Source organism: Lactuca sativa, chromosome 2 (genome assembly GCF_002870075.4).
Source record: "Lactuca sativa cultivar Salinas chromosome 2, Lsat_Salinas_v11, whole genome shotgun sequence".
Lineage (NCBI taxonomy): Eukaryota > Viridiplantae > Streptophyta > Magnoliopsida > Asterales > Asteraceae > Lactuca > Lactuca sativa.
In genome coordinates this window covers 14,455,248-14,472,693 of record NC_056624.2, presented here as the reverse complement: position 1 = coordinate 14,472,693, position 17,446 = coordinate 14,455,248, and the positions used below count along the sequence as shown (strand labels likewise).

The 17,446-nt window shown below is 33.4% G+C and overlaps 1 protein-coding gene, 1 long non-coding RNA gene and 1 pseudogene across 4 annotated transcripts; 2 read left to right on the top strand and 1 right to left on the bottom strand.

The window, feature by feature from the left end:
* On the top strand, positions 1 to 840 carry LOC111889518 (uncharacterized). Its single transcript, XM_023885668.1, has one exon. The coding sequence runs from the start codon at positions 1 to 3 to the stop codon at positions 838 to 840; it is 840 nt and encodes a 279-aa protein (XP_023741436.1).
* Positions 841 to 9,027: 8,187 nt separating this feature from the next.
* Positions 9,028 to 10,258, bottom strand: LOC122196570 (probable serine/threonine-protein kinase WNK10; annotated as a pseudogene).
* A 4,931-nt stretch (positions 10,259 to 15,189) lies between these two features.
* Positions 15,190 to 17,327, top strand: LOC111889512 (uncharacterized). Of its 3 annotated transcripts, none has more exons than XR_002849559.3 (3): positions 15,254 to 15,446; positions 15,831 to 16,318; positions 16,425 to 17,327. It is a non-coding gene; the product is annotated as an uncharacterized LOC111889512 (long non-coding RNA). The 3 variants fall into 3 exon arrangements; XR_002849563.3 differs by having other exon boundaries at positions 16,500 to 17,326; XR_002849561.2 differs by lacking the exon at positions 16,425 to 17,327 and having other exon boundaries at positions 15,190 to 15,446; positions 15,831 to 16,404.
* The last annotated feature ends 119 nt before the right edge of the window (positions 17,328 to 17,446 follow it).

Genomic DNA, 17,446 nt, shown 5'->3' with positions numbered 1-17,446 from the left:
ATGACAGGAGGATCAAACCAAGGGGGATCAAAAGAGGTTGTGGCTCAAGGTACTGTTGTACCATTTCAATGTCCTAAACTGACTGAAACTAATTATATTACTAGGTTTATTATGAATGAAACTGTCTTGAAGGCATATGGACATTGGGATGCAATAACCAAGGGTGCAGTTGATGAGAAGAAGAATTATACCACTAAAGGCATAATTTTTCAAACCCTTCCAGAGAATGTTCTTTTTCAGGTTGCTAAACACAAGAATGCAAAAGATGTTTGGGAATCAATCAAGGTTAGGTATATTGGAGTCGAACGGGTGCAAAAAACAAGGTTGCAAACCTTAAGAAATGAATTGGAGATGCTTAAGATGAAGGACAATGAGTCAATCAATGACTTTTCGGGAAAAATAAGTGGTATTGTTGTCAAGTTCAAAAGTCTTGGTTCAACTCTTGAAGAGGAGGTGATTGTAAGGAAGTTTCTCAATTCGGTTCCAAAGAAGTACTTGCCAATTGTAGCTCCAATTGAACAATATTTTGACCTTGAAACTATGACATTTGAAGAAGCGGTTGGAAGGGTCAAAGCCTATGAAGAAAGGCTTCAAATTCATGAAGAAAAGGAAGAAGAGCAAAGTCAACTCATGATGGCAAGTGAACCAAGGCATGCTGATAGTAGTGGACATGGAAAAGGGGGTGAAAGGAACTATGAAGGAGGTGGAAGAGGTCGAGGTGACAAAAATAGCTTCCGGTGCTTTAACTATGGAGAATTTGGGCATTTTAGCTATGAGTGCACAAAGTGGAATGACAATGAAGCGAACTTGATCCAAGATGAAGAACCGGCATTGCTTTGATGAAGAAACGTATCAAGATTAAAGGGGTGAATGTGGGATTTTTAATCTTGACACGGTAGTTTATTTAATTAGTATTTTAGTTTTGTTATCAGCAAAATAAATAGTTTGGTTTTTTTGATTGAATGGGTCATGTGGACCAAGTAATAGTGCTGGAAAAGAGGAAACATGGGCTTAGTTATGTTTAGGGTCGTTAGGTTTTTTTGTAGGCTATAAATGCCATCTTGTTTCATGAATAGAATGCAGCCATTTTGAGTCGATAAACAACTCTCCTTCTTCTTATTCTCTCACGTATTATAACAGAGTTATATTATGTTGATTGTTGCTGCAATGAAGTGAATATAAAGGGCCTGATTTTCCAACAGGGTTCACCAATTGTTCACTTTCTCACCTAACAACGTTAGACGGGCTCCCACTAGAATTCCAAACCATGCACGCATGTCTTGGCGGATCCATGGAAAAGAGTAAGCCAGGGTACATAATATGCTTAACATAAAATAATATAATTTAAAAAAAAAAAAAAAAAAAGTAAAATGTTGATATTTTTTCAGAAACCTTTCCATTTTTTAGTTAAATAATTTATCAACAAATAAATGTAAGTTTAAACATGTGTTTATTCTAACAAAATAAGGATGGTGCAGGAATCAATTCACTTGATTCCTTAAGAATGAAATCTTTAACGGATCACAGAATACTTATGTGAAAATTAATTCACTTAATTCTCTGAGATTGCAACAGAAAAGAAAGAAACAAAGAAATCACAGCAGGGACAGAAATGTGATCAGAGGAACAGGTGAAGAACAGAAACAGGGAAACCAAAATTTCTGGTAAATCTACTTGTTTACCAAGATTTACTTAGAAAGGTGAATGGAAAACTTCATTAAAAATGTCACACAACCATACCCTATTTATACTAAACTAATCGGAATCCTAAAGTAACTCAAAACCTTAAATTAGGAAAGTTTTCCCAAAATACCCCTGGGTATAATTTGTCCCAGATTTCTGGATTAACCCAACAATAACAAGCCAATTAACAATCCCAATTAATATAAAATTTAAACTAATAATAACAATTAAAACTAATAAATAACAATAAAAATAAGAAAAAGAATGTACTTAAATAATTAATGTTTCCATGTTAGCTTCTGCGTTTACTAAAAATTAAAAAAATCCCAAATACTTGACGCTTAAAACTAATAAAATAACAATAAATATTACTTAAATACAAATAAACAATAAAACTAACAAATACTATTAACAAGTAATAATAAAAATTACCTCAATGTGTCTTTACTCAGTGCAGGGAAATCAGAGAGAGGCCAACAGCAGGGAAATGCAGTTCTCTCTTCGGGGGTTTTCAGAGAGAGAGAGAGAGAGAGAGAGAGAGAGAGAGAGAGATGGGTTGAGAGAGAGAGAGAGATATGGGTTGCCTTAGAGAAAAAGTTAATAATATTCTAAAATTTCAAAACGGGAAATCTAAATGGGATAGCTGTATGTAGTAAAGTTTACAATATTGCGATATTTAATTTGCAAAAAGCGTAACATGCAAAAATGGCCCTCCTTTATAAATTTTTAGAAGTTGCAAAACTGCTCCTCCTCCTGTTTGGAAAAAAAAAATGGTCCAGGTTTGGATATATATATATATATATATATATATATATATATATATATATATATATATATATATATATATATATATATATATATATATATATATATATATATATATATTATCTTATAAAAGAAATCTTACTATTTCTAAAAATAGATTGAATATAATAATATTATTTTTTTTAAGACGTTCAAATCATTAAGCTAATAGTACAAGTAGTCATCAATAAAATAATATTAAATTTTAACTTGTGTTTTGAATCCTTATATTTCTCAACAAATTCTATCTTCTTCCCTAAATTTTGGATAATTCAAAATTTGAAACCATCAGAAAATACATGTTGATTCAAATATCCCTCCTGCAGATGGTTTTTTCTTTACAAGTTTTTAATTTAATCCTTGTAATTGATTTCATCATTTTTAACTTTTTGTATTTTTATCTTATAAATATATTGGGTGAAAGCTTTATTATATCAGGTTTGTTTCTAAAAAGGTTTTTACTATGTTTCTTTAATGTGTTGGCTTTGCAAGTTTAAAGAACTCAACCAAGAGGGCCAGTTAGAGCATTGTATTATCATTAGTTTGTATATTTTGACATCTTACTTTTGCAATAAAGAACGGTTAAACACAAGATTTGACATGATTAAGGTAGTTTGTATATTTTTCATCTTGTTTAGTCTAAAAATGAAACCTTTTTCATTATTGGTCCTTATAATATCAAGTTTCATCACATGGACTTCCTGATTACGGTGATTATTGTCCTTATTATATGGTTCTATATAGATTTTGTTCAATATTTTAAGGTTTCGAGAACCTAAATCAATATGATTCCTTGAATTACATACCATCGTTGAAAATGTTTTAATTTGTGACCAAACTTGGTTTAAAATCACAATGAAAAAGTTGACACCTGAGTATTTTGGCATTCTCAAAGGCCTATTTATCGATTTTTGAATCACAACACGTGATATTTTAAATGTTTATTTTTATAAACTATTATTTATATATTTTAGCATTTTACTTAGTAGGACATTAAATTAATAAAGGAATTAAGGAAAACGAAAAAAAAAAAAAAAGAGGACGATAAACAGTACAAGTGGTTTGGGTATGTATAAATGGAAGTAATAACCATTTAGGGGGTGTTTGACAAAAAGGTTTATTGCTTATTAGTTTATTAGCTTATAAGTTAATAAGTAAGTATAGGGTAACTTATGAAAAAAATGATGTATTAGAGGTTCCCCACCGGAATAAGTTATTTTAATCCAAACACTTTTTTAACTTATAGTGATGTGGAACCTAATAAGTTGTTTTAAAAAAACTTAATCAAACACCCCCTTAATATGGTATGGTAATGCTCTTGAAAAATAGGTGTCATTTAATATTCATTTCTCGAAGTGAATGCAAAAGGGTTTTAACTCTAAAGAGATCAAATTATTCGCCGTCCGCCGCTTTGCGCGGGTAGACGGCTAATATATATATATATATATATATATATATATATATATATATATATATATATATATATATATATATATATATATATATATATATATATATATTCTTGACTTTTGTCCCTCATTCCGATATCGTCAACTTCATTCTTTTAAGTTGGTCATCCCTCCACCACTTCACTTCTACATAAAGAAAGGTTAAATTTCAAAATAGGAAATCTAAATGGGATAATCGTATGTAGTAAAGGTTAGAAAATATATTTATAAAAGTGTAACTTGCAAAAATGGTCATGGTTTATAATTTTTTGAGAAAGATTACAAAAATGATCCCTGTTGTTGGTAAAAGAAAAAAAACTTAGTTTTGGTCCAAAAATGTTTGGACTTGCGTACTACTACGAAAAGGCTTATATGACTCAGTTAAATCAATTAAATAACTCGGTTTTAAACCGGGTCTTATAGCCAATGAGTCATATGTGAAAAAAGAAATAAAACCTGGTTTTAAAACTGACTCATATCAGCCTCAAAAGAACACGATTATTTATAAATCCGGAACATATAAGGGGATTATAACACACAAGACCGGATCATACAAGGAGTTTAAGTTGCGGTTCTACCACACAAAACTGGGTCATATAAGAAGATTAGAGCCCGATTCCAATCCCCAAACCAGGTCATATAACGATTAAATATGCACCGGTTCCATTCAAATAATCGACTCTTTTCATCCATAAAAAAACACAACTTTCATTACAAAACCGAGACATATAACTACAGGAAACTGGGTCATATAAGTAAAATGGAGCAGGGTCCAAAACCGGACCATATAAGAATTAAATTGGCAATAGTTTCACTCAAATAAACATGACATTAAAGAAAATAATCGTTTTTGTTGGTTACATTTTTTTTGTAAAACTTTTGGGACTTACATCCAAAACTATACTTCTTTATAATTAACCATCTATAAAAATATGCACTAACTCATACATACATCCAAAACACATATTCAAAACAAACAAAAGGTATGTTGTAACATCCCGTTGTTAAGGTACTTCTAATTTCAACCCTTTAATTTTATTATATTGCATTTTGGTCCCTAAGTCCATGAAATTGTGCATTGGAGCCCAAGTGGCATTTTCGTAATTCAAACAGGGAGGAATACGACATGCGTACTAGTGTGTACGCTGAGCGTACTAGGGCGTGCCCTAGTATGCTGGGCGTACATCTATGTATGCAAGGCGTACTTGCTAAATGAGGAAACCCTAAATTTTAGGGTTTGACTGGTATTTAAGCATCTTAATGGCCTCATTTCCTTTCATCTTAACAACCTTCACCCTCTCTTTCGTGATTAAAACCCTAGAACCACCTTGTGAAGCCATTTCAAGCATTAAAGTGTTTGTTTGTGTGCTTAGAAGAAGAAGGAAGGAACCAAGCTCATCTTGGAGGGAAGAAGCATCTTGGATATGGAAGTTTTGCACCATTCTCCATCATTTCAAGGTATAAAGTTCATACTTTGATGGCTAGTTTACTAGATCTTGTTTATGGGTGTTTTGTGTTACTTATTGGTCCTAAAAGTCTCATCTTGAGCATGACATGTTTTGGACATTTTAAGTCGTCCTTTCAGACTCTAGAAGGGGTCCTTATCCATAAAAATGAAGTCCCATTGGTTAGAATTGCTCTATGCATCTTGTAGGTCTTAATGGATTAAGACCTTGAGTTAAGCACTTATTGGACTTCGAAAGTCATAAAGTTGGAAACTTTATGACTCTAGAGTGTATTTGAGCCTTGGATCTGGAATATGGGCTTAAGTTCTAAAGTTATTAATCACTTAATGGAGTTTGAAGTTTACGAGGGTATGCCCTGCGTACTCTGAGTACACCCCGCGTACTCGATCAACCACCCCGTTGGTAGTCAAGCTGTGAGGCCTCGTGTACTCGTACTGGGTCAACCCTAATTAGTTGACTCGACTGGGTTCACTCAGTTGACTTTGTGGGTTTGACCAGTTGACTTTGACCAAGTTTGACCAACTTTGACGTTGAGGTTATTTTGGGATTTTGATAGAATTGGACAATTTGTAGGATTAGGTGCCAGTTAGAGAGTTGAGATTCAGAGTCGGGACCTTATCAACTTCTGTTCAGTTTGTGAGGTGAGTTTTCCTCACTGTACTTACGGGTCGAAGGCACCAAGGCCGGCGCATTGGATTAATTTCATGTTATGCATGCTATTTTTACTTTAGTGATATGTTAGATCTATATCTTGGTATATAGGACAATGTTATGCTTAGTGATCTATAGATTTGTTTAACTGGCTGTAGACTGTTATATGATTATATGTTATATGTGCACATGTTTGGTCGGTGGTTGAGGCTTTACTGCATTTTGCATAAGCCAACATGTCAGGGCATACCAACCCGATGGTTGAATGGGCCCGAGGGTATTCCATCATGAGGATGATTGGACCCATAGTGTAATGGCATTCTTACCCAATGGTTGAGGGGCTTGAGGTATTCCAACCCAATGGTTGATTGGACCCATAGTATGTTGGCATTCCAACCCGACGGTTGAGGGGTCTGGGGTATTCCAACCTAGTGGTTGATTGGACCCATATTATGTTGTTAATTGTATTTGTTATCTGTTTATATGTTGGTACTTTGGGGAATCTCACTAAGCTTTGGGATTACATTTTTGGATTATGTTTCAGGTACTTCAGATGATCGCGGGAAGGAGAAGGCATGACCGTACACATCCTCATGTTTTGACTTATGATTTTGGGAAACTCTAATATTAAACATGCTTTGAAAACTATGTTGTAAACAATTTATGATTTTGGGTTGGTATTAATAGTTTAAACTTTTCAATATTTTTATGGATGTTACAAGTTGGTATCAGAACCTTGGCTTGAGTGAATTGGAGGAACACTCGTGTGAATCCAGTCTCAAATTAAGGAAAAAAATTTAAAGATGGTTTTCAAAGTGTTTTTAAATAATCAAAAAAGATGCGACGTGTACGATCAGTTGGAGCCAGTGAGTAGACCCCAAATTGTTACTTTAACTAAGGAAATATGTTATGAGATTCTCTAGCTATTTTACTAAATATGTTAGAAAATTGAAAATTTTCTTTGAACTAAGGTGCCTGGCAATGATTCTCTTAAAAAGTTTAAAATTTGCGCAGAGAAAAGTTTAATATGAATGTTTGACTACTGGAAAATGATGGGTTTTATACAAACAATCCTATGTGTGCATGCAACCTTAATTGGATCTATGTTTTTCACTATAAGACATACAACTTTATGAACACATAAGGAACCCTAGCATGCTCCTACTATTTTCGAAAATCATAGAGAACAATAGAACACATACCTTTGTTGTTATATTGCAATAACAACTAGTTCCTAAGATCTCTTGTACTCTTGAAAGCAAACACCACCACTACTAGAAAAACAACATTTTATGATGCTCATTGCGCGTCGTAAAAGGCTCAGACGACGCACAAATGCGCGTCAAGGAAGGCCCTGTCATAAAGAAAGACGATGCACTTTTGCGTGTCGTCTATAGACGACGTGCATTTACGACACTCATTTACGACACACAATTAGCCTTTACGACACGCAATGCGTATCAAGGAAAACCCTATCATAAAGGAAGACAACACGCATTCGCGTGTCGTAACCTTACGACGTGCGTGTTAATGACACGCAATGCGTATCAAGAAAGCCCCTGTCAAGAAAGGCCATGTCATAAATGAAGATGACACACATTTTTGAGTATCATAATTTTAAATGTTTAAAAAAAATATTATTTATAGATTTACTAATTTTCAAATTAAATAATACATTAAAAATCTCATAATACAAAATAAAATACCATAAATAACAAAGATAATTCATTTCACTAATATGTCAAATACAAATAATTACTCCAAAAGTAAGTAAATGTTATAAAAAAATGAACTCATTTATATACAATTGCATCATCTAGCTTACTATATGCCAACAACTCTCTGTGTGTTTACTTTTGCTTGAGTCCCGTTTCCTCCAAGGCTTCTAGCCATGCCAAAATATGATATCTTGAGTCTCGTTTCAAGAACCAAAATCACCTTCAATCACCCAATTAAACTCTAATGTTGGTAGACTGAGAGTTCCAGAATCAAGTTTACATCCATCACCTTCAATCACCCAATTACACTCTAGATCTTCTGTTGTTTGAAAGAAATTGGTGTTTGTAATCTATGAGCAAAACGCAAAGACCAAGGTTACCATTTGCTATATAGAAAGCACAACTAGACATATGAATATATAATACGCAACATAAACATTTTCATGAAAATGATATAGACAAATAAGTAAGAGTGATGATATTGATACCTTAATTACGCCATTGGTGAACGAAATTTTAATTGGTTGATAACAATACTTGACCTCTGAAAACAAATAAACAAAGGATCGCATCATAATTAGCTCAATGAAGTAATTCTTATACATTGTCTCTACCGAAAGATTCATCATGGAAACATTTTGTGTTGGAAATAACTAAACAAAAACCTAAATACTAAGCAAAAAAATTATAGTAATCACCATTTAGAGCAGGACAAGGAGTCCGATCAAGCCATATGAGACCATTTAAGCAGAAATTTAAGTCATTTGGTGTATCTCCAAAGTCACTTCCATATGCCCGGTATTTGCTACCATTTGCATTTTCCTTGAGTAACCCCTGAAACCAGATGCAAATATTTAGAACTACCATTGCACCACATTTACAATTTTATAAAATTCAAACCGCTTAATTTCCTTTTTAGCTTAATAATTTATTAGAAAAAATGTTAATTAAAAAGCTTCTCACCACATGGGTCAGCAATCTGCAAGGTCAAAGAAACCGAATTGTCATCATTCTTTATCCCTTTCAACCTGAGCTCGTTTTGCTGATGAATCCTCTTGAATTTAGCAACTCCATTTTTGGTGTTTAAACATACAGATTGATCAATCTCCATGAAATTCAACGATCTTGGTGTTGCCTCTTTCAGAAAAGGATCTTCTAGAAGCTTTTCCAGCAGATGATCTTTCAGTTGCTGAAACGAGACATTTTTCTATGAATGCCTTCAGTTCAGAATCACCCACTTTACTAAGAGAACCCGGTTTAATCCCATGTAGTTTTTTTTTAAACAAAAAAATCATTTAACTTATTTGATTCCATTAATAAAGCTACCATTTCCAAAACTTACCGAGGTTACTTTTTTATAGATTTGAGCTGGATTTTTGCATTCCCTATAAGGATACTCAAATGTCACCATTTCCTACAAACACATCCCAAAAGAATATATGTTAACAAGTTCATTGTATTCCTCTTCATAAAGCTCCGGTGCCATGAATTCAGGTGTTCCTAGTGAAAAAAACAACAACATTAAATTCATACTACACTTGAAGAACATGTTTTGTTTTTAGTTAGTCTTACCAATAACACTCTTGGCAGTTGGTTGCTGCATGACAGTTGCCAATCCAAGATCACCAATCTTGATTTCTCCATTGTTCCCATTCACAAATATGTTGTCACATTTCAAATCCCTGTGAATCACAGGTGGATTTTGACTGTGAAGGTAGTGAAGACCATTTAGAATTTGTCTTGCCCACTTCTTGATCGCTTTCAAATCAACCGTTTTATGTTTCTTCCGATATCTAATAAATGCAAATTAAGAGTCGAGTAAAATATATAATTTATTACATTGATTATATATATATATATATATATATATGTATATATATATATATATATATATATATATATATAAAATTAAGAGTTGAGTAAAATATATAATTTATTACAAAAAAAAAAAATTGTACATGTAGTACATGAAACTATCACATGTTGGCATCCTACCGAACAAGGGTCCAATCTTTACATAAGAGAGGGACCCCAAATATAATATTTACGGAAATGAAGTAATAACTGTAATCCTTATCCATTATGAGTTAATGACAAATTTTAATCTACGACTTGCAACAAGTAAAATTAGGAAGAACAAATGTACCTGGATGTCAAGTTTTGAGCACTTGTTATCTTGTAATGATAATCCTCTATTTAATTTAGCTTGTCTTAACACAGAGGTAAAATGGTCATTTTATCCGGACATAATTACCCATTCAGCCAATACAAGAGTTAAAGGCATTTACCATTTTCTCCAAATATCAGGGGCCTTACGGAGAGTCCCATCTCCACTGCATGGAACATCACACAGCACACGATCAAATAAAAGTTCAGTCATACTCATACCACCCAAATCAGAACCATTTGTTGTATTATTCTTTTTCCAGCAAAAACTTGGGAAATGTTGAGCTTCAAGATTAGTCACAGCCAAGTTAGAAGTGCACATTCTCTTTGTTAATAGAAACATATAATATTTCCAAGAAAATACACTTACTTCAAGTATGTTACTACGAACAGCTTGTCCAACAAAAAACACTTCAGAAAGATCAAATCTTTGGTCATCAATAGCCTGAACAATACAAAATATATGGTTATATAAACAACAATACTAACATAAATATATATTAAAAAAAATATTAGTAGAGACATAAGTGATAATACCTTGTTTTTAGGAGCAAAACCAGTCAAACGCCTAATGAAACACACAAAACAACCAGTGTCGATGATATTACAGATATACCCCTGAATCAAATGAGATAGTAAGTTATTATATTCAAAAACAAACTGCTGATGTATTTTCCCTTTTTCTACATATGTCATGCTTAACAAAAAAAAGTAAGAGAATCATACATTCACCACTGAATGTGGATAAACTTGACTTACATCTCCAGGCAATTGTTGAGTTGCATCTGCAAAAACAAACTACTGATGTATCAAGTTCTTGTACAGGTTCCTAAAGTACAACAAACCAAAAATAATGGAACAGAAATTCCCTTGATATTAATAAGAATGTGAAATGCCACATCAAAAATTTGTCAGAACTAAAATACATACCGTTGTGTAAGTATTCAATCTTGTGATGTGGAATCCATGCTTAGAAAGACCTTCCTCTGTTTGATTTTAGTACATATATGACCTCATGAGATAGTGAAAATGTCATATGTATAAACATATATAATTATGAAGATGAAATGTGGCTTTCTGTTTGTCACTTATAGTAGGCAAACAGTTATATCATTCTAACCATTGTATCAGAAAATATATAAACAGATACAATTGTTCAAGTTTATAATTTCTTAAAAATCTATTTAATACCTGGACTGCAAACTTATATGCTAAGACTGTGGTTCGGTTGTTGAGTGCACCTATATCAGGAAGCGGATAAGATCCTGATAAGCATAGTATCTCAAAACGGCCCTACAAACAGCTCATATTCATATTCACCCATGTAAGCTTCACATACATAAAGCTTACAACTTTTACAAGAATATGATAAAGGCTAGATAATGTATCAAGTTATGGAAAATGGTTATTATTGTCAACATATTTGAAAGAATATTCACTTTATTTGAAAGAAAAAACTTGAAATACTTACTAAAACATCCTTTTGGATTAGAACTTCCAAGCCTAGTCCCCTGTATTTAAAAATTTGATGAAACCAATAAGGTGTCAACTTGGATTTGAACTTGGATTTAAGGCATGGTGGAAGAATCTAGACCAGGTATACCATCTTCAAGTTCCCCTATATCAGTATCTTCTAATGGAATTACTGAAGTAACAATTTTTATAGATGGTATATCAACAGAAAAGGGAGGGCCTATGGGGACCACATCTTCTTGCTCAGTAACAGAATGTGCCATGTCAACATATTTGTAAGAAATGGAAGTATTTCTAGGATAGCCTTAAAACTAAGTGTTAAAAGTCAAAACGAACCCAAAAAAATGTGACGTAGGCAAGGAAACAAATGTTCTAAACTTACACCCTTTTTCCCCTATGCAGATTTTCTAATAAAACAAACAGGTCATAACATGAAACCACATATTTCTGAACCAGAACATCAATTCAAAACCCTAGATTTCATTTCAGTATGCAATTAACAATCCTAATCAGAAGTTAATTTCCCATATACACAAATACAATTACAAAAAAAATCTCAAATCAAAGATTGTTAGCAAAGAAGGCCGACTTAGTCTAGCAGAAGAACCTTTGTGAATCATTAAGATACATTAACATATAACAATGGAACCAATACCCACATAAATCATATAGACACACTAACATACAACCAAAGACACAATAGCATCTACCTTATTTAAGAGTTTCATAGTTCAAGTTCCATGTCCAAGAGGCACAATAACATATATCCAGAGAGAGCATTACCAACACACATAATATATACTTACCTATAAATGTAATCAAAATTTTAATCAGGCTCATAATAAGAAACAAAATATTAACTGTAGCCAAAGAAATGAAATTAGTATAACACACACTTATCAAATTCTTAATCAGTACTCACAATCATAAATTTTTTAATTAGACCTCAGAATAAGAAACAAGTTTATGGGTAGACAAACCATTAGAGAAAAAACGCAGCAAAGAAAATAGAACAAATAATACATACATGTGGAATAAGATCATTCTGATGGAGAAGAAATCAACTTAATATTTAGTAGGCTTGGACCAGAGATCGATAGTGAGACCTGTAATTACGTGGTCAGTAAAAACCGAAGATCAATTGAAATATTGTGGGTATCAGAGAACACTATTGAAGGTGAGACCCTAACCTGAAGTTCGGCCAGTGAGCGGCGGTTTCCTGCATTTTGTTGAAGGTGAGGGAAGCACGGATATAATCAATCAAACTATAATTTTAGAAAAGAACTTTTTCAATGAAGGGATGGGAAATTTCTTTGGCTGTCGATTTCAAATTTCATGGAGGGAAGGGAAATTTTCGGCTGGAGGGAAAGGGGAAACGAGCCCTAAATATTTCGAAGTAGCTAGGCTGACCGGAAGCAAGGATGTGTAGAATAAAAAATAAAAACCCAAATTAGATGTGTAGAATCCATTACAACCAAGTGAGGAATTTATCAAAATTAAGTGACACTGCGCTTAAATGAGGGATAATCGACCTGGGAGTTTTCGGGTATGACGACGACATAATCTTTACAGGCTTGAAGCTTCTCATCTCCAATAAGGGGTTGTATTTGTGATTCAGTAATTTGTCACGAGAAGAGGTGTCGATCATGTCGGAGTTGTCGATTGGAGTGGCGATGGCGATGACCCAATCGGTGTGGGCCCTCATCGTGCCGTGGAGTACCAATGAGTCTGCCATTTTGTTGATATTGTAAGCTCCTCTCGGATGATACAAGAGGCTGAGAGAAGCGAAGGTTAGAGATACCCCATTTTTTTAGGGTTCATTGGTAGAGGATTGTAGAAGGAGAAGGAGATAAATGGCAGGGTGTTTAATTTTTTGGTATTTCATTTCCCGGCTATTAAAAAAAATTAGAGAACGCGCCCCTTCATTAAAAATAATAAAACGACACCTTTAGAGGACACCCTTTTTTTGTTAGGTGCCCTCCGTGTTTTTTTAGACACTGATTTAAGGGCACGCAAAAATGAGTGACCTCTATCCTTCAGTTTTTGGAAACCTAACATTATTTTTATGGACACACAAGAATACGTATCGTAAATCTGCGAGTGTCATTGTTTGCGCGTCATTAAAGGGTATTTTTCTTATAGTGCACAAATGTAGTGCCTCTAATGGCTCACAAACACACTTGAGTGAGAGGATGAATATGAGAGAGAGGAGGAAAGGATACTAAGCACAAAATCGGCTCTTCCTAGGGTTTTCAAGAGGGTGGGACAAAATCAAAGGCCAAGGGGTCTTATTTATACTTCAGGCTAGCTAGGGTTTCAAGGTGGAAACCCTAATCCCTTAGCTTAGGGCCTAAGCAAGTCCATGGACTCCTTTCTTTAGGCCTTTGGACGAAATCTCCTAGAACCTTCTAGGATTTTCATTCAAGCCCTAATGAAGTTGATCCAATGGCCCAAAGCCTCAACTATTGAATAATTACAAAACAACCCCTGCACTTTCAATCTGTTCCTTTAATCCCAAAATTAATTCTAAATTAATTTCTGATTAAATACTAATTAATAATATGATTCCAAATTATTATATTAACCATATAATATAATAAATAAATCATATTAATGCCCCTAACAACCTCTCTCCTCAACTGTCATCCTTTCTAGTCACCTGTGTGAAGGCAACCCAAAAGGACCATGTTACTATCGGGTCAAGTATATACCAAATATAGTTATGGGCTTAGACACCTAATCCAACAGAAAAAATATTGAAGATACCACTAAACCAATAACAATAACAATAACAATGACAAATGATAAACAGTTATGTAGTATGGTTTCAAAACAAAAGAGAAAAGAATTGAATTAATACTTCAAAACTAAAACTAAAACAAGGGAGAAAAGGATTCAATACTAAAAGACTAGAGCTAAAACAAGGACACAAATACCATCGTTTTCAAAGGCTGATGTCAATCAAACGGTTGAAGTTAGCATAACTCATCTCATATGCTTTTAAATTTTGGCCATAAAGAAGAAGCAAATATGATCTTAAGTTGTAACCTAATGCAATAGTTCACATCATCTGACCTAAAAAAACATGAATGTAAGACCATTAATGCATAGAAAACAAAAGTTTTAGGCAACATTAAGGACGATACAAAAATAAAATTACCCTTCATATTAACTTGACATTAATAAACTTGGTCTCCCGGTTCAACAAAAAAAATAATCAAAATAAACTTAGGTCCTGTTTGGCATAACGCAAGGAAAAGAATGGAGTATTCACAAGGCGTGTTTTTCATTCCTCGTAACCTCCTGCCTTTTTTTTCACTCCATTCACTACAAGAAAAGTTCTTTTTAGTGACCAATTGTTTTGTGACCACCAAAAATTTGGTCACTAATATGATCATTTAGTGACCATATATTAAGTAGTCAATGAAATTTGGTAATGCTCCAAGTTTAGTGACTAATTCTTTGATAGTCGTCACTCAATGGTCACTAACTGTAGAAAAAATAATATTTATATAATTAATTTCATAATAAATATTAGTGACGAAAAATAGCGGTCACCAATTTGACCCTTAGTGACCACAAATAGTTGTCGCTACGTCAAAGACTTATGGACAAAAATAATGGTCATTTAGTGCTAATTTTTTAGACCCACACATTGTGACTACTTAATAGGTGGTCACTTAATAAATTTGTGACCAGAAAGAAGTGGTCACTGGTAAAAAAATATTATGACCATCAGGTAGTGGTAATTGAACTAAAGAGAAGTCAGTTACGAAAATTATCATTTGGAATAAATTAATAACATTTCATTGGATAATTTACCAACTTAAATGACAACAATACCCTTATTTTGAACGGAAGAGAAGTTGCATCTCCATGACGCACAATCCTCGCCTCCCTTTCCTCTATCCACAATCTGCATCGACCACCGACACCATCCTTACCTTGCCTTCCGTCCGCCGGCGCTGCTCCAACGCATGTATGTATACCAACACAAGCCTCTAATACTTACAATTTCATCTTTGCTTCGATTTTAGGTATGTTTCTCAACGCTCATCTACTTCGCATGATGATCGCTCTTCCAGAAATAATCAATCAGTTGAATTTTGAATTTTGAATATAGAACATCGAATTGATGTTAAGTTTAGGTGGATTTCGCTATTGTTGGATCATTACTGGTTCTGTAATAGGTTAATTTCGCTAATCTTAATTCCTTCAATTTTATGAGCACCAAGTGATCGATGAAATTCCACAGTGACATGTTAATAGTACAACTCTAGATCGAACCAAACACCCTTGTAGTAGCCAAGACCTGTGTTTCCCATTTGCTTGAATACTTTTGGTTTCAAACTCCGTAGGACATTATCTTTTATCAATCTCTTTTTTAAATACTAAAATGTGCATAGTTTTAAATAATGCAGGTTGTTGAAATGGTTGTGGTATGGGAAACTATTCAAATGGAGTGGGTGGTGGTGTTGTGCATGGTGGAAGAGTGGGTACTGGATTGTATCATGGAAGGCTGAGTGAAGGTGGTACCACATATGCCAAACCTTCTCTTTCCCTCTTTATCTATTACCGGAGGCCATGGTGTCCTTGTTGGTGGTGTTTCATTTCCACTGGTCCAAAATTGGCACAGGAGATGACTATGTCCCTCTTGCAATGATAAATACTACTAACAGCACCTGTTAGGCTTCCTATTCTTAAAATTTAATACTTATTCACTTACTTCATTTGTGGCTTCTAAGTTATTCATCAAGTGTTTACACTCCACACCATATTACACTTATATGTGTACGTTTGCAGGAATGTCCAATTGGCATTTTTAAAGATATGGAAGAAACTAATGATCAAGTTATTATTTCAGACACACATTCATGTAATGCCTTAAGGGCATGAGATTGTTTCTGAGGTATTTTTGTAGAAATTTAATATTAGACAACTTTAAGATTAATATTTTTTTTATGGAATAAAAAGGGTTTGTATTTTGTATTTAAATTTAAATTTCACTTTTAAAGATGTGGAAGAAACTAATGACCATGTGAAGATTGATGGGACACATGAAAATGAAACTAAGGATGTAGTGGTTTTAGGTAAAGCATGCATCAGAAAATAAACTTACAAGGGCAACACTACTTGAGCAAACATTTATCGGTTTCAAAAACACGAGCATCCAAAGATTCAATGAAACCTAGAACAAGTGGAAAGAAAGGTTTAGTAATGAAAACAAGAAAAGAAGTCACCAAAAACCTTCTACTCCCTTACCTTGTTTGGGGGTAAGTAATCTTCTAAATTTTCATTTTACAACAGTATAAGTAATCTTCTATTTTTCTTAATCATTTATTTTCAGACACTCAATTTAATCTCATTTGCATTAATTGGTTTTCTTGAAAAAAAAACTGTTCGATGAAACGACCTCAAGGTAAAAGTTTCTTTTGCTAATCTTATGTCTTTGTTAGTAAAAGTTGTATGCCCTACGAAAATAAACCACAATACTTGGTTTTATTACTATCATCATTAGCCAAAGTAGCAATCTCTATAAAAACTTGAAGGTTATGATCCATTGGTGGTAAGTCTTGTAAATTTTTTGTCCAATGGTTTATATGTTCATGTCATTTTTATTCCCATTATTTCTACTTCTCTGCAAAGTAGATGTGCCAATCTACAGACCCAGTAGGATGTATAAATGGTTGGACAGGTGATCGACTGAACTTCCCTCACTCAAAAGCAAATGGTACTGTAGAAGTATTGCATCTTAGACGTTGCAGGTTGGAAGTATGTGAATAATTCTATAGTATCCATTCAAAGAAAAACTACATCCAAAAATCATATTGTTGAAATATCATTTGATCGGAAAACAAAATACCAATCTGAGTTCGGAAATGTTGTAGCATTCCAGCAGGCATTCTAAACAATTTCTTAAGTGTTATGTTATAAGAACATCAATCTATATATATATATATATATATATATATATATATATATATATATATATATATATATATATATATATATATATATAATTTATGAATCTTAATAG